The sequence below is a fragment of the Colobus angolensis genome, unplaced genomic scaffold (genome assembly GCF_000951035.1).
Source record: "Colobus angolensis palliatus isolate OR3802 unplaced genomic scaffold, Cang.pa_1.0 Scaffold33, whole genome shotgun sequence".
Lineage (NCBI taxonomy): Eukaryota > Metazoa > Chordata > Mammalia > Primates > Cercopithecidae > Colobus > Colobus angolensis.
In genome coordinates this window covers 11,492,227-11,510,577 of record NW_012116599.1, presented here as the reverse complement: position 1 = coordinate 11,510,577, position 18,351 = coordinate 11,492,227, and the positions used below count along the sequence as shown (strand labels likewise).

Here is an 18,351-nt window from a genome sequence, read left to right as displayed (position 1 = left end):
TATGTTTGTTCTGACTGCTCCACCAACCAGCTGTTCCATCTCTCTCCCTCTCCTTGGGCCTCTCTATTCCCTGGGACACAATATGGAAACTAGGCCACTGAATATTGAAACTAGGCCTGCAATGCTTCTACATGTTCAAGCAAAAGGAAGAGTCACACAACTCTCACTTCAGATCAAAAACTAGAATGATTATCTGCTTAGTGAGGAAGCCATGTTGAAAGCCGAGATAGGCCAAAGTTAGGCCTCTTGCACCAGTTAGCCAAGTTGTGAATACAAAAGTTCCTGAAGTTAATTAGAAGACTACTCCAGTGAACACATAAGTAAGAGAGCAAAACAGTCTTATTGCTGATATGGAGAACGTTTCAGTGGGTATGGATAGAAGATTAAACCACCCGCAACACTCCCTTAAGCCAAAGCCTAATCTAGGGCAAGACCTTAACTCTCTTTTATCCTACTGAAGGCTGAGAGAGGTGAGGAAGCTACAGAAGAAAAGTCCGAGACTAGCAGAGGTTTGGTTCACGAGGTTTAAGGAAAGAAGCGATCTCTGCAACATAAACAACAGACTTTCAATGTAGATGAAACAGCCTTCTACTAGAAGACAATGCCACTTAGGACTTTCATCGCTAGAGAGAAGTCAACGCCTGGCTTCAAAGCTTCACAGGACAGGCTGATTCTCTTGTTAGGGGTTAATGCAGCTAGTGACTTTAAGTTAAGGCCAATGCTCATTCATCATTCTGAACATCCTAGGGCTCCTAAGAATTACACTAAATCTCCTCTGCCTGTGCTCTGTGAATGAAACAACAAAGCCTGAATGACAGCACATCTGTTTACAGCATGCTTTACTGAATATTTTAAGACTGCTGTTGAGAACTACTGCTCAGAAAAAGATTCCTTTCAAAATATCACTGGTCACTGACAATGCATCTGGTCATCCAAGAGCTCTGATGGAGACGTACAAAGAGATTAATGTTGTATTTATTTATTTATTCAGACAGTCTCACTCTGTCTCCCCAGGCTGGAGTGCAGTGGCGTGATCTCAGCTCACTGCAACCTCCACTTCCTGGGTTCAAGTGATTCTCGTGCCTCAGCCTCCCAAGTAGTTCAGACTACAGATGTGCACCACCACACCTGGCTAATTTTTTGTTTTAGTAGAGACAGGGTTTCACCATCTTGCCCAGGCTGGTCTACAACTCCTGAGCTCAAGCAATCCACCCACCTCAGCCTCCCAAAGTGCTAGGATTACAGGCGTCAGCCAAACCATGCCTGGCCAGATTAATGTCTTTATGCCTGCTAATACAACATCCATTCTATAGCCAATGGGTTAAGGAGTAATTTGGACTTTCAAGTCTTATTATTAAGAAATATATTTCAAATGCTACAGTTGCCATAGTAATTCCTCTGATTAATCTACACAAAGTAAACTGAAAGCCTTCTGGAAAGGATTCACCATTCTAGATGTCATTAGAAACATTCTTGATTCACAGAAGGAGATAAAAATATCAACATTAACAGGAGTTTGAAGGAAACTGATTACAACTCTCATGGATGACTTCGAACGGTTCAAGACTTTAGTGGAAGAAGTAAATGAAGATATGGTGGAAACAGCAAGAGAACTAGAAGTGGAGACTGAAGATGTGATTGAATTACTGTTATCTCACGACAAAACTTTAGCGGATGAGGAGTGCTTCTTATGGATGAGCAAAGAAAGTGGTTTCTGGTCTGGCGCAGTGGCTCGCGCCTGTACTCCTAGCACTTTGGGAGACCGAGATGTGCGGGTCACTTGAGGTCAAGAGTTTGAGACCAGCCTGGCCAACAGGCTGAAACCCCCTCTCTACTAAAAATACAAAAATTAGTCAGGCATGGTAGTGGGCGCCTGTAATCCAGGCTACTTGGGAGGCTGAGGCAGAAGAATCGCTGGAACCCAGGAGGCAGAGGTTGCAGTGAGCTGAGATGGTGCCACTGCACTTCAGCCTGGGTGACAAGAGCAAAACTCCATCTCAAAAAAACAAAAAAAAAGTAGTTTCCTAAGATGGGATCTACTCCTGGTGAAGATGCTGTGAACACTGTTGAAATGACAGCAAAGGATTTAGAATATTATACAAACTTAGTTGATAAAGCAGCAGCAGGGTTTGAGAAGACTCCAATTTTGAAATAAGTTCTACTGTGGGTAAAATGCATCAAACAGCATTACATGCTACAGAGAAATCTTTTGTGAAAGGAAGAGTCAATTAACGTGGCAAACTTCATCACTATCTTATTTTGAGAAATTGCCACAGTCATCCTTGTCTTCAGCAACCACCACCCTGACTGGTCAGCAGATATCAACATTAAGGCAAGATCCTCCACCAGCAAAAAGATTACGACATGCTGAAGGCTCGCTCGTTAGCATTTTTTAGCAGTAAAGCATTTTTAGTTAAGGTACGTACTTTTTTAATATCTATAATGCTATTGGGTACTTAATAGGCTACAGTATAAACACAGCTTTTATATGCACTGGGAAATCAAAAACTTCATGTGACTTACTTTACAACACTATTTGCTTTATTGCAGTGGTCTGGAACCAAATCCACAGTATCTCCAAGGTATGCCTGTAGAACGGTCAAGATGTGGTGATCAGATACACGACAGAGGAGTTAAGGATGAAACCCCAGTTCTTGCTCAGGCAAATGGCTGTCATGAACTGAACTGTCTCTCCCAAAACTCATTGTTCAAGTCCTAACCCCCAATGTGACTGTATTTAGTGACAAGGCCTTTAAAGAGGCAATTCAGGTTAAATGAGGTCCTAAGGGTGGAGCCCTAATCCAATAGGACCAATGTCCTTATAAGCCAAAGAGACACCAGACGGATGTGTGCAGAGTGAAGAGGCCTGGTCTGGCGCAGTGGCTCATGCCTATAATCCCAGCACTTTGGGAGGCCAAGGCAGGCAGATTGCTTGAGCTCAGGAGTTCCAGACCAGCCTGGGCAACATGGTGAAACCCCATCTCTACCAAAAATACAAAAAATTAGCCAGGCATGATGGCATGCACCTGTAGTCCCAGCTACTTGAGAGGCTGAGCTGGAAGGAATCGCTTGGGCCCAGGAGGTTGAGAGGGCAGTGAGCTGTCATTGTGCCACTGCACTCCAGCCTGGGTGACAGAGCAAGACCCTGTCTCACAAAAAAAAAAAAAAAAAAACAGAGAGAGAAAAGGCCATGTGAGGACACAGCAAGACAGCCATCTGCGAGCCAAGGAGAGAGGCCTCAGGAGAAATCAAACCTCCTGACACTGTGATCTTAGACTTCAAGCCTCTAGAACTGTGAGAAAAGACATTTCTGTTGCTTTGGCCTAGTCTGTGGCATCTTGTTATGGTAGACTTAGCAAACTAATATACTTGGTGAATAGTGGGCACCGATCACTGACTACAGGAGTGGACCTGGGAGATGGCAAGCAGAAATGTCCAGGTGGCTGCTGACTATTCATGTTGGCAGAACAAGCCAGAGGTAGAGATTTGGGCATTATAAATTATAAATTTATGAAAGTGGAACCATGGCAGTGAATCATATAACTTCTGGAGATGTATAAAAGTAAAATGAGAAGGTCACAACGGAACCCTAGAAAACACCTCTGACTCCAAAGGAAGAGGTGCCCCTGAAGAAATTTTAACATAGGCCAAGGAACACAGGAAAATCTGGAGAGACTGGAGCCATGAAAACTAAGAGAACACTTAAAGAAGTGGGACCAACAGTGCCAAGTGTAACACAAAGATCAAGCCAGATAAAAACTAAGGATAGCAAGTCGGAGATCAACGGTCCCCTTGACAAGAAAATGATCAGCGGCTGGGTAGCAGTAGTGGGTAGCACATGTCAGTGAAGGAGAAGAGAGGGACAGAAAGGGTAAACAACTCTCAAGAAGGATGGTCATTAAAGATGAAAAAGGCAGTGGCTGGAAAGGGACATGAGGTTCAGGGAGGGTCCCTTTAAGTGTGAAATTATTCATCACCTACATCCATTAGAGGAGAGGCTAAAGACACATAAGTGAAAACTTTAGAGAGAAAAGGCAGACTTTGGGGGAGAAAAGGGTACACCGAAAAACAGAAAACGAAATGGCACAGGGGAATGACTGATACTCACATGGAAGGAGAGACGTCTTTTTCTCCCCAAGGAGGTAAGGACAGATGCAGATGAGTCTGTAGGTGGAAGATGACAAACTGAGGGTTTCTGCTTTCACCAGGAAGAAAGGATAGTCATCCAGTGAACATGAGAGGGTATGATAAGGCAAACTATTTTAAGAAAATAGTGAAACTTTTTTAATGTTTTTGTTACATTTCCTTTTTTTTTTTCAGCAAGTCAAACCAGAGAAAATGATGAAACTTTTAACAGTGACAGCTGACTCGAGACAGATGGCCCTACAGCTGAGGACCCAGGTCAGGTTAGATGATGAATGTGTAGCGGCACCACTCTGCAGCTGTGAAACTTCTCCAGAAGCTGTTCGAGGAGGAAAGAGAAGTCATTAGAGCAGCCCACAGTGGTGTCTGCTGAGGAAAAGTCGCAGACCAATGCAAGGATGCACATAAACAACCCCAAGAAGAGCTGGGCTGCTCCTGTCTCTGCATTCCCATCACTTCTTTCCTTGTTGGTTTCATCCTTAACCACGAAGAGTGGTTCTCACCCTTAATACTGACTCAACACTTCCTTTTGATAATAAATACTTGCTTAGCATCTACCTTTACTGCCCGACAAGTCACAGACAACCTACTTAACAGATGTAAGTTTAAAAGACCCACTGAACGCTCTAAGGGTAATATAAGCTAGATATATAATGAAATTTACAATAAAATATGCATTTCCATCTGCATATCCCAAGCATAACTGCAAGAAACATGGAATGAAGCAGTGAGATGCTCCTGGCTATGTGCAGAATCCAGGAAGAAACAGGTACAATCACAGACTACCCAAGCCATGCTAGACTTGAAACTCAGATACCATGAGTAGTGTGATAGGTCCTTCGGGACCACCAAAAGTCAACCTATTGCCACATTTTTAAAAAAGTGAAGTCTCGGCCGGGCGTGGTGGCTCAAGCCTGTAATCCCAGCACTTTGGGAGGCCGAGACGGGCGGATCATGAGGTCAGGAGATCAAGACCATCCTGGCTAACACGGTGAAACCCCGTCTCTACTAAAAAATACAAAAACCTAGCCAGGCGAGGAGGTGGGCGCCTGTAGTCCCAGCTACTCGGGAGGCTGAGGCAGGAGAATGGCGTAAACCCGGGAGGCAGAGCTTGCAGTGAGCTGAGATCCGGCCACTGCACTCCAGCCTGGGCGACAGAGCGAGACTCTGCCTCAAAAAAAAAAAAAGAGTGAGGTCTCAGTCTGCCAAAAGAACAACTTTAGTACACAAACCAAAACACTTTGGTTTCAGGCAACCCAGCACCTCAGAGATGGAGAAAACAACAAACATGTACACATATCACCAGCAGTTTACCACTTGAGCTTGTTTGGTCGCCACCCCATTTCCTGTGACTGAAGTGGGGATAAGAGAATCTTACTATCAGTGATGACCATCTTGGATTAGGACCACAGAAACGGGCTGTCCTGGGGGCTTTGACCACCTCCCTAATGTTACCCAAATAGGAACCATAACGCCTCTCATCTGAACAGAAAGAGCAAAAAGGGTTTGAGGAGGCAGAGAGCTCCGAGGTAAAGAATGTGGCTCAAGCAAGCCCACAGGCACTGCCATCGAGGTAATTCTCTTTAATACTGTGGTGTCTCCTCCTCTAAGATGTCTCACTGTTGATGAGGACATCTCTTTGGAATGTTCTATTTATGTATAAAACACTTCTGCACATTTTAGACCTGAGCCCAGCTGCCAGTATGCCAGACAGGAAACTGCAGAGCTTGAAGGCCAAGCCTCCCACCAGAGTCCCAGCGGAGCAATGAACATCTGGCTGGGCCACTATTCCCACAATTTCTGGAGGTCTCTATCCTATACTCTCTGCTTCCTTATTAAGTGGCTGGGTGGGTTTGGCAAGTAGAAACAAGGTATGTGAAAAGCGAGATGGCTGCAGGGACTGGGCCCTGGCATGTCAGGTTCCAAGTTGGGGCTCTATCTGCAGCAAGAGCGCCCCCACTACAACCTCCATCACTGCCTTCACCACCTCCAAAGGGGGCCGAGTCCTAGATGTGGGCTTCAGCATGGCCACAAGAACATGGAAGGTGCAGGAGGTCTCCATCCAGGAACACTGGATCATGGAGTACAATGACAGCATCTTCCAGTGGCTCCAAGACTGGGCCCAGCAGCAGACACACAAGGTCATCCCCTTGAAAGTCCTGTGGACGGAGGTGGCACTCACCCTGCCAGGTGGTTGCTTTGATGGGATCCTGTATGATGCGTACCCACTGTAGAAGGAGACCTGGCACACACACCGGCTCAACTTCATCGAGAACCACACTTTTCACCTGCTGAAGCTGAAAGGGGTATCGTCCTCACCTACTGCTACCTCACCTCCTAGAGGCAGCTGATAAAGTCCAAGTACTCAGATGTCACCACCATCCAAGAAGCAGGTGCCTGTGCTATTGGAGGCAGACTTCCGGGGGAAGAACATTCTCAGGGCAGTGACGGCATTGGTCCTGCATATGATTATGTCGTCCCTGGTCACCAAGCCTTCAGATCACCCAGACCTGGCCAAACAACCCTCTGCCACCCCTCCTCAGTGGCTGGGCGCCCCAGTTCTGGCCTGTCACAGCTCCATGACGGATCCTGGCTGTGTCACTGTGTAGCTTTTCTGGCCTCTACAATGGGAACACTGCTGCTTCCCTGCCAGGGTCCTTGAGGCAAAATCAACACTAACACTGGTCTTGCCCCTCCCTCCCTCAAAATAAGGGCAAGGTGAACTCTCAGAGGAACAGCAGCGGGTAGAGGGGTAGCAAGGCTCAAGTGTGGATAGCAGACTGTAGATGAGAATGTAACAGAGCAGAGGACAGGATGTGCAAGTCAGGAGATCTAAGAGTTCTCATTTTGCCACTTACCACTGGGACACTTCAAATCTTTGGGATTGTCTTCTCATATGCAAAGCGAGGATGGTTGCAATAATACCCTTACCCACCTGAGAAGACTGTTTGGGTGGAAGGGACTGAATGACTTATTGTATGCAAACACACTTTGTAAAGCACTTTAGAGATAAATTACTACTGTTGCCATCATTATTTTTAAGGAAGCTGAATCATGGAGAGGACCCTTAGGGCCTTGGGACAATCAAATAAGGAATGGCCACAGACTTCATACAAGTCAAACCATATCTCCTAGTCTACTTGCCAGTGGGAAAAACAAGGATGAAAGAAAACTTGCTGAGAGTGACTGTGCCTGTTTGAGGTCTAGAAAGAATAGCTGGGAAAACCTGTAAGGTTGAAAGGTGTTTCGCTTCTCTTAGGGTTTTTATCTGTAGCAGAGATGGGATCTCACTATGTTGTGTGGGCTGGCCACAAACTCCCAGGCTCAAACGATCCTCCCCCCTCAGCCTCCCAAGGTGCTGGGATTATGGGCATGAGTCACTGAGCCCAGCACTCTTAGGCTTTTTGAGAAATATACTTTCCCCAAAATTTCTCTAAGATTTGTTTCACCTAGATATCACCCAAAAGGATTTGGCGGTGAAATCGGTGTGGGTACAGGCTTCCCCACCAAGGAATGCCTGCACACCTGAGTAATGAATTTCCAGTGAGGACATGGGATGCAGGAAGTGCCACATTTATTTCATAACAGAACCCCTTTTCCACAGAGTATCTGACAGGGGGTTTCATGAAACATATTTTGGAAATTAAAGTGAACTCTCCACTTGGGCATAATGTTATATGGGCACATGGATTGGCTTAAAAAGGAAACAAGAATACTTCAACATTTGATCAACAGTAGGCAGTTGCTGGACATTTTAGAAAAAGGAGAAATCCATTGTTTGACCATGGCTAAACATGGGGAAACAGTATCACATTTTCCTGAACCACCCTAATCCCAGCCCCTCAAGATCTTATGCACCCCAAACCCCAGTCACATACATTAAATCTATATTTTATTTTTTTGTTGTAAAATGTGCTTTTTCCTCAATGAATTTTAATATCAGCCCAAGACCTCCACCTCCCCTTACACACTTACACACACACACACACGCACGCACCACCCTCCAACCAGGTGAAAAATCCCCGGCGATTAGTCTATAACAAATATTGACACGAGGAGGGACAAAACCATGTTGAAATGTATTAGAATCAGAACCTGTACAAAAAAAAAAAATTAAAATATAACCTGAAACTGTTCAAGTTCAGAAGTCTAGTTAAGTCCTTTTCTCTTGCCAGGAGAATGCCATCATCAGAGGGCTCTAGGTCATCAGCCGAGGAGGGGTGAAAAGACAGGAAGCAGCAACAGGTCCTTCAGCAGACAGAGGGGCATCGGTGCCACCATCCCTACCCAGGTGCAGCCAGGAGGAGTTAAAGATCTCGGGAGAGCAAGCATTAGCCGGCAGTTCCAGTGGGCAGCTGTGGCCTACACACCGAAAACAAGGCTGAGTAGTCAGAGGCAGCAGGAGGAGCGACCAGGAGAGAACGCCACGCCGGAAGGAACCATTTCTGCCACCCAGCAGACCCACAGCACCCTCTGTCTGTGCTCAGAATCCAGAGGTTAGTCAACCCAGCGCTCCCAACTAATTGGAGATCGGAGCTGGGCTTAAGAGGCTGAAAACCCGTGGGTTTAGTAAACATAGCCCAGCATCACGTCCCTCCACGGCCTGAACTGGAGCTGCCAACGAGGGATGAGGCAGGAGAGGGAAAGCAGCGCATCTTGACGCCTGGCTAGAGATCGCTGCACCATCGTGAGGACCGTGGTAGGAGGGGCTGGAAAGGAGCGCCCCCTCCTCACAAGGGGAGGGGCCTCCTTCATAATCATCCCTGGGGGCTGGTTAAAGCTGCCTCTGGCTTATAACCAGCCTGACAAAATGACATGGAGCAAAAGAAAAACTGGGAGGAACACAAGCCCTTAAACAGAGACAAGAACCTCCTGGAGGGAAGCTGGGCAGTATCTGACCCTGTTGGGATGGCATCGGTGGAGCCCCTGAGTCTGAAGGGAACTGGGGAAGGAGGGAGTGGGTGAGGGGGAGTTAACAGTTTTTCTGGAACAGTACCAACAGGGTGGGGAGGTGCTGGTGAGGGGACGGGCAGGTCTGGAACTCACTGCAGGTAGAGAGGGGAGGAAATGGACCCTTGGTGTCCCCTCCCCACCTGACCCAGGCCTGGTGAGTGCCAGCTGCCCCAGCCAGCCCTAGTGGCGGCTGGAGACCAGACCTTTCACTTTGGACATCTTCTTGGTGGGCTGCCTCTGCTCAGCGTGAGGTGGACACTCCCGTTCAGCCAGCTGCTGCTCCATCTCCTGAGCCGAGGAGGATGCGGTGGCTTTGAGTGTCTTCTTGATGTTGGTAACCTGGTGGGGAGATAGAGAATTGGAGTGCTCAGTCTGTATGTGCTCACCAAAACTTGTTCTCACTATGTCTTCACTTCAGACAGGAAGCTAAAATCCTCTACAAGAAAACCTGAAATTCTCTTCAGAAATCCAGATGAGGAGAAACAAGCCTGGGCTACTCACAGCAGATTTGTGGAAATGAATCGAGCAAAACAGTGGGACTAATGCTCTCCTGGTTGAAACAAATGGAAGGGGACCATTTAGCAAAGAGGCACAATACCAACAGTGAAACAAAGTCGTGATTAAAATGTCCTCAGAAAAAGAGTGACCCAAGAATTCTACACTCCGCTGTTATTCATTTATAAAATCACAAATAGTTTCACAAAAACTTTGGGAATACAGCTCCATGAACCCTTCTTGAATAAACCAGTAGATGATGAACTTTAGCCAACTAAGTGAGAAATGAAGAAAATGTAATAAAAGTACTAGCAAAATGCTATGACACTACCGTGTGCAGTATACGTTTCTTTCACTTAACGAAGTACAGACTGGAAATACTTAAGCAGCTCTTGAACATTTTTCCACGTCAGAACAGATATCCTCTGTGACATGTGAATCCTACTCTACTGGGAGGGTTCTCCGGTTTAATTGGTTCCTAGTTTGGGTTTCAGTGCTACTCTAAACAGCCCTCTATGTTTACCTTTGCATACTTCTGTGAACATCTATGGAAGATACTCCTAGAAGTGAGCTTTCCAGATCAAAGTGGATTTACATTTTACATTTGAATCAGTACTGCTATATTGCCTGCTGAAAAGTGACTGTTCCAAACCTTTGCTCCTCAGTTCGTTGAGAGGAAGAAACAGCAGGAAGAGGATGGTGGTGGTAGGGAAGAACTGTGCAGTCAAATAAGTAATAGCTTTTTTAGTCTTTTTTTTTTTTTTTTGGAGACAGTCTTACACCATTGTTCAGGATGGAGTATGGTGGCGCAATCACAGCTCACTGCAGCCTCAACTGCCCATGCTTAAGTGATCCTCCCACCTCAGCCTCCTGAGCAGCTTGGACCACAGGCGCTTGCCACCATGCCTGGCTAATTTTTAAAAAATTATTTGTAGAGACAAGGTTTCACCACGTTGTCCAGGCTGTTCTCGAACTCCCAGGGTCAACTGACCCTCCTACCTCAGCCTCCCAAAGTGCTGGGATTACAGGCATAAGCCACCACACCCAGCCAGTTTTCTACACAGTGAAAAGGAGTTGTCAGGGTCAAAAGTTCTGAACAGTCAGAATATCTCGTGAGCTTGAAAGTAAGAGACAGTCCAAATGCAAAGACAAAACAATGCTATGAGAGTGCGACAAAAATTCGCAGAATCCACCTTAACTAGATCATAAATTATTTTCTGTTGTCACTATTTTGAGACGGGGGGGAAGAGCCATGCCCCAAACTTCTGTAACCTCAATCAACACTGTAGCCTTTCTGAAGAGAGAGTGACAGAGGACTGTGGGCTGGAACAGTCATTACAGAGGGCAGGCTGGGCATGGTGGCTCACACCTATCCAGCACTTTGGGAGGCTGAGCAAAGAGGATTGCTCAAGAGCAGGTGTTCAAGACCAGCCTGGGCAACATAGTGGGACCCTGTCTTTCTAAAAAAAAAATAAATAAATACACACACACACACACACTTAGCCAGGTATGGTGGCGTGCACCTGTAGTCCCAGCTACTCAAGTGGCTGAGGCAGGAGGATCGCTTAAGCCCAGGAGGTAGAGGCCACAGTGAGCCATGTCTGCACCACTGCACTCCAGCCTAGGTGACATTCAAGTGAGACCTTATCTCAACAACAACAAAAAGAAATTAAAGACAAAAACAATTAGCCTGGTGTGGTGGCACACGCTTATAGTCCTAACTATTCAGCAGGCTGAGGCAGGAGGATCACTTACGTCCAGGAGTTTGAGGCTGCAGTGAACTATGATTACACCAATGTACTCCAGCCTGGGTGACACAGCAAGACCCAGTGCCTAGAAATAAATATATATATAAAATAAACAGAGAGAGGAGTCATCTTTGGGTTTATCCAGTGTCCTGCCAGACAAGAAAACACCATCTGGGAACCCAGAACCTGAGGCATCTCGCCCTCCCAGCGGCTCACTGCTGCTTTGGTGTATCTCATTCGGTGAGTCACCTGGCAAGGTGGTGAGTGAATGATCTGGAGCAAGTCAATGGCTTATCACTCTTTCTCTGATAAAAGAGATATTATTTGTTTTACTTTAAGGCATTTTTTTTTATAGAAATGGGATCTTGCTATGTTGCCCAGGGTGGCCTCAAACTTCTGGGCTCAATCAATTTGCCTGCCTCAGCCTCCTAAGTAGCTGGCACTACAGACACATACTGTCATCCCAGCTAAGGCATATTTTGATGACATTGGAGGAAAGATTAAGAAATCTGATTTCTCAGGGAACACTGCTTTATAAAAATCACATTCTAAGACCTCTCCAATTTGTTTTCGAAATATCCAGAAGATAGTAAGAGGTTAAAAAGGGCGTGGCTTTAGTTTATTTATTTGCATATCAGTTACCTGTGACTTCCAAAGAAGATCCTGCAATTTTACATTACCGAGGGAATGTATTTTAAGGTTTCCCCAAAAGCTGACAAAATTTTAATCAAGTAAGACATTAGAAAACTAACAAGTTTTTGTTTCAAGGACCGTATTTCCAAAACGGTATCTTTCCAAGCAAATAATTACCTTTCCCATTTGGCAAAATAGCTTTATTAGAAATTAAAAAACAAAACCAAAAAAAATTCCTAATTTCATCTTGGCTGATAAACACTATTTAGCCTTATTTCCTCAAGTTATTTGTATAATAATTTTTACTAAACAATCAGCTTATACTACAAATAGTTTTCTACATCATTTAACATGTCTTAGATTTACTGACAGTCTCATAACCCCTGCAAGAGTAAGGAAAAGGCATTAATCCCCAAATAATGGTTATATTTTCTATCTGCTTCACCTGTGTTTTTGTAGCATAAAGTCATTACCGGTCTATCAGAAAGTAACACCGGCATTTATTTCTCTCTTTAGAGTGGCCCAAGGTAATTTGGGCTAGCTTTGGACTCAGAGTATCTATGGCTGGGCTGAGTGATGAGTCCCTGACCTGCCAGCCAAGGAGCAAACTCTGCCTGTGGCACATTCACCAAAGGCAATGCTCCGCTGCCAGCCTCTCAGCAACTGACTAGTTCAACAGACACCCAAAGGCTTTGCTGTTTTACTCTTTTTCTTTTCAAAGCTCAACACTTCCAATGCTTCTCCTTCACAAAGCCACGAACTCACCATTCTCACTCTGGTCCTGAGGGAGCCCGCGCATCGCCCTTCTACAGTCACAGAAGGGTAAGCCTTCTTCATTTCTGTACTGCCAACTCCCTACCATAACGCAGCCTCCCTCTCTCATGGTGACTCAATTCTGTTTAAAAGCCTTTGAGATTCAAGATCCTGTCAAAAGCTTTTGAGCAAATAAGTAGACAGAAGCATGGACGCTTTCCCGTCATTCAGATGCCTATTTACTTCCTCAAGCAATTTTCTCCTGTACAAACTGCTCTCTCATTCGGTTTTTTTAGGTGTCAGTAACCCTGATATGCAATAAAAAGAAATAAGACTTGGCTCAGGGAAAAACTTAGTTTTTTCTCCAATTCTGAAATACCAAGATCAGGTACCTTCCTTCCCACTCCTCAACACATGCCCTGCACTCAAGCCATCTCAGCCACACTCAATCCCCACACCACACTTGGAAGCAGTCATTCCCCCTATGCCCTTCTGTTTTTCATGTACCCTGGGAGGGGGTGGGTACTGCTCCTCCCCAGGTCGCCCTTCTGATCCTGCCTGGAGAGTTGAGCACCTGGTCCATACAACCTGCCCTGACTGCTGCAGCCCACACTGATCTGCCACCCTTCAACCTGTACTTGCCTGGCAGTGCCTCTCACTCTTCGATGGCCTCCCACACCACTGCATCTCCTTCGTGTTTCAGATGCATACACCCCACTCCTCCAATAAGACTGCTGACAAATCTAAGTCCCCTACAGTTGTGACCACTTTGAGGCAAAATGTAAACATCCCGCAGAGGAAAAGAGGGCTTCTTGGGCAAGTCTCTAAGCCTAGGAAATGAGCCCTTTATCCTCCACAAAGGCCCGGCCTGGGCCGGGACAGGGCCATGGCCCTCATAATGGGATCCATTACAGAGACACTTTGCTCAAGTCAGCTTTACCGCTGCATTTATAACACACAACTCACAAACGAGACTTCTGAAGCACGGACAGACTCTCCTAGTGGAAGGGGATCTTAAAAGTCAGCTAGCTTCAGGCCGGGCGCGGTGGCTCACGCCTGTAATCCCAGCACTTTGGGAGGCCGAGACGGGCGGATCACGAGGTCAGGAGATCGAGACCATCCTGGCTAACACAGTGAAACCCCCGTCTCTACTAAAAATACAAAAAATTAGCCGGGTGCGGTGGCGGGCGTCTGTAGTCCCAGCTACACGGGAGGCTGAGGCAGGAGAATGGCGTGAACCTGGGAGGTGGAGCTTGCAGTGAGCCGAGATTGTGCCACTACACTCCAGCCTGGGCAACAGAGCGAGACTCTGTCTCAAAAAAAAAAAACAAAAAAAGTCACCTAGTTTCTTCCAGTAGCTGGGCAGTTGTAAGCGCAGACAGCTCCTTCTAGGACTCCAAATTGGCCACTCAGGTAGGTCAACCAATTAAACCCATTTTGGCCTTGTAGACTTTCTTAAGAATTCCAATTCCTCTTCCACAGAGCCACCCTTCAACTGACAACAAATATCATCCCCACAGACTTGTCTTCTTTTACCTAAATTTGGTATAGTCCTTAATGACTTTCTTCCTCCAATGGCCTGGCTTACAGGCTCCTCAAAACATGAACCTCAGAAATTTTCAAGTAGGACTGCACTACTAGCAAAAATGCAGCCTAGTTCCATCAGAGACCTTAAATATTTAGGCAAAAGGAGAAAGAGCTTCCTGTGACAGGAAACCTTCCTTCAGTTGAGGCACAAAGCAAAGGCAGACGAGAGGAAATGCAGTGCACAGCTGGAAAAGTGCTACAGACAAAAAGAGAACTGGGTGATGGAGAGAGCACCCCTCTCCAAGAGGCACCAGGAAGCATACTTTTGGTGCACGGTATAAACCTTAAGATTGTCACTAACTCCTAGGGGATTTTTTACATAATGGAAAACAGAGCTTACTTTGTCCAGTTACACTTTACGACCTCCATGACTGGAATATAGCCTACTTTGTAAATGTAGCAATAGTTATAAATTAACATTCCATATAGCATCAGACATAGGCACATCCAAATATAAAGAAAAATGAGGCCGGGCGCAGTGGTTCAGGCCTGTAATCCCAGCACTTTGGGAAGCCGAGGCAGGTGGATCACTTGAGGTCAGGAAGTTGAGAACAATCTGGCCAACATGGCGAAACCCTGTCTCTACTAAAAATACAAAAATTAGCTGGGCGTGGGGGCGGGTGCCTGTAATCCCAGCTACTCAGGAGGCTGAGGCACAAGAATTGCTTGAACCCAGGAGACGGAGGTTGCAGTAGAGAGCCAAGATCACGCCACTACACTCCAGCCTAGGCAACAGAGTGAAACTCCATCTCAAAAAAAAAAAAGTGGGTTTGGCATGGTGGCTCACGCCTGTAACCCCAACAAAGAGGGAGCCAGAGGTGGGAGGATAGTTTGAGGTGAGGCGTTCAAGACCAGCCTGAACAATACAGCAAAACCCAGTTCTCCATAAAAAAAAAAAAGAAAGAAAAATATCAGCCAGGTGTGGTAGCATACACCTGTCGTCCTAGCAACTTGGGAGGCTGAGGTGGAAAGACTGCTTGAGCCCAGGAGGTTGAGGGTGCAGCGAGCTGTATTTGCACCACTGCACTCCAAGCACTCCAGCCTGGGTGATAGACTGAGACAGTCTCTCAAAAATAAAATACTTTCCAAAATCCAATTTAAATGTGGAAGCGCTTTGTAATGCTCTAAGTATTACCTCCCCACCAGAGTGCTTTCTCAGAAATAATGAAACAGCTCATAATGGTCCCCCAGGTATGCTGGAACTAGACCTAACATGGGTTTCCACAAAAGCCTAAACGGACAGAATATTCTTCCGCAGTCTGTGATAGGGCTGACTTCAGTAAGCAGGGCTCTTAAAGCTACAACTCACCAGAAGAAAGTTGCTGTTATAAGATTCAGGAGGGGGACTTCACGTTTTTCCCTCTGAAAACAAACAATCTAATTTAAGGACAAATACAGAAAAGATCACCAATCAGTTGACAAAATTGGCTTTTAAAAGTTAGGCCAAGGGTAACAGAAGCATAAATACAAACAGAATACAACAGAATCACCCTGGTGCTTCGTAGACTTCTTTTCCTTTCAAGTCAGTAGCTATTTGGTGAGTACCTTCCGTGTGCCTCAAGTAGGTGGCAAGCAGCCTCCACCACTTAGCAGCCAGATCATGCATTTGCTAAATGGGAAAAATGACAAGGCCCTAAGCTTTGGCCATGCTCAGGGAACAGAACATACTGGTCTGGTTCAGATTTTCTAAAAGATTATTACGTCAATAGGTTGTTTTAATTGGTGGTGGAGGTGGCCTTGGCCTTTTCCTCAGATTTGTTTTTCTCAAACTTAAATCCTTACCGCCACCTGCTGGCAGCACCAGGCTCTGCTAGTGCACACACCCACCCTCTGTGTTTAAATAACCAAAATTTAAAGAGTCTACACTGTTGTGTAACTACATGGTGTGCTTCAAACTTTAGTCAGTGCCTCAAACTTGAGCCAAGTGTCTACAATAGCTCTGTGCACACCCACCTTTCTTTTGTCGGATGCTATTTATCATGAAAATAAACTTGAACAGTTCACATTCTAAAACTAGTATCATTCACCTTTGTTAATGACCTTGATACCAAAGATTCGGTAGTGTGGGTAGCCTCCCAACCTCACTTTGTACAGAGTTTGATTTATAGGGAAGAATAAACAGAAAGGAGAGAGTGGTCAGCCCTTTCTACTTTGTTCAGACTTCAATCCCAAGAGAAAAGGCCACTATCATCAAGAGAGTGGTTGCACAGCTTATTAGAAAAGCAGCAGGCTGATTTTCCTAATTGTCTTTGCTTTGGGCTGTTAAATACAGTTCATACTTCCTTGCCCAGGCCGGTCTCGAACTCCTGGACTCAAGCAATCCTTCCTCCTTGGTCTCTCAAAGTGTTGGGATTACAGGTGTGAGTTACTACACCCAGCCTCATACCTCCTTGGCTAGTAGGATTAAACATGGTCTATGAATTGAACATCCACAGAGTATATGTATATAGGGTGGTGTGTGTGTGTGTATTCAAAAAAATTAGCTCAAGTTCATGAAAAGCAGAGTTCAGCCGTCCACTGACACACTTTCATGGTGTGCCAGAAATATTCAGTTGAACATTTGAGTACCTACTATGGGTTAGGCATGGGACCAGAAGCTCGTCTTACAAATAGGATACAGGTTTTGTTTTCAAGAAGTGCGTATAACAGTATGGGGAATCACTCCAAATTTCACAAATCCCCCTTTGAAAGGCACATCTACTCATCTCTTATGCTTCTTAGCTGCAATTCTGGGTCCCACTCTGCCACACTCTTAGACACCTGATTTTCAAAATTCATTAAGCATCATTAATACTTCAACCCCCATCCACCCTAGAAAAGGACTTCCAATGTTACGGAAAATCAGTGCTTCTGATTTTCAGGGCTCCAAATAAATTCTGAAGTGAGGTCACTTCATGTGTCAGGTTACAGGTACACAAATGCCCATAACGCAAAGGCTGGGGCCTACATCTGTCCAAGAAGCTAAATGTTTCCTCAACAACCAGGTGTCACTAAAACCACGCTTACATCCTTTTAACTTCACTTGCAGTTCATTTGCCAAATTTTATCCCTTTCTTCTTTCCATGTGAAATATGTCACGCATTTTACACATTTATAATATGTATGTACAGTTCAGACAAAAAGAATAAAATGAAACTATGTGCCCACCACGCAACTTAAGAAGCAGAATATTCCCAGGGCCTTGAAGCCCCACATGCCCCTACCCAGCTGTACCCCTCCCTCCACTCTACCTGGTAACTTACCACCATCCTTCTATCCATTTTTAAGATCCATCCCCAAACTCATTTTCTTTTGCTCTACAGCTGCAAAGTACATGTGTACTGAAACTACAACATTCTCTGTTCTCCAAGCCTGATTGATCACCCTATGCTGACCAGGAATCGGAAAAAAGAGAGAAGAGTAGGAGCCGTGTCACACTCATCCCTGTACCCCAGCACTTAACCCAGGCCCATTTGTTGGTGACTGCTTGTCTCATCTACACCAAGATTCGCAAAACAAAAACATAAACACTGCAAAGGAATAAACAGATATGCCCTGGAGAGAGAAACAAATGTTCCTTTCCTTCCTTACCTCTGCTTCTACCTGCTGCTGAGTTCGGTTATGGTTCTCTTTGTACTGGTTGGCTCTCAGAACTTGCTGCTCGATGCCCAGCAGAACTGCTTCACAGCCATCACACCTACAACAGAGAAAACCAGCCCTGAACTGCAGAATGGCCTGGGAAGTCTCTTCCAGGCTCCGAAATCTTCCTCCCCAATAGCTCTCCCCAGTATCTTACAGGGACCTCCTTTAATACTCCCTCTGCTACATCTCTTGCCCATTCACGTGCACCCAAAGACAAGCACTTCTAAATACATAATGCAGGACATTAGGGGACAAATATGGTAGTCTGGGGCTAGTTTCTTAGAATACAGCTTTAATTTTCAACTTTGTATCTCATGGAAGATGGTTGTGTAGCACATACGATTAAAGAAGGTAGGACAGGCCGGGTGTGGTGGCTCCCACCTGTAATCCCAGCACTTTGGGAGGCTGAGGCAGGTGG

At 45.6% G+C, this 18,351-nt stretch overlaps 1 protein-coding gene and 1 pseudogene across 1 annotated transcript in view; one reads left to right on the top strand and one right to left on the bottom strand.

Annotated features, from left to right (window-relative positions):
* LOC105518880 overlaps nt 1–6,752 on the top strand; it is an 8,948-nt pseudogene extending 2,196 nt beyond the window's left edge.
* A 948-nt stretch (nt 6,753–7,700) lies between these two features.
* The window catches only part of COPS7B (COP9 signalosome subunit 7B), a 26,856-nt gene continuing 16,205 nt past the window's right edge, over nt 7,701–18,351 (bottom strand). Inside the window, exons 3-4 of the mRNA XM_011952046.1 lie at nt 17,883–17,988; nt 7,701–9,435 (exon numbers count right to left, since the gene is read on the bottom strand). Of these exons, the coding sequence (XP_011807436.1) occupies nt 9,277–9,435; nt 17,883–17,988 (265 nt within the window). The 3' untranslated portion in view covers nt 7,701–9,276. The remainder of the gene's footprint in view (nt 9,436–17,882; nt 17,989–18,351) is intronic.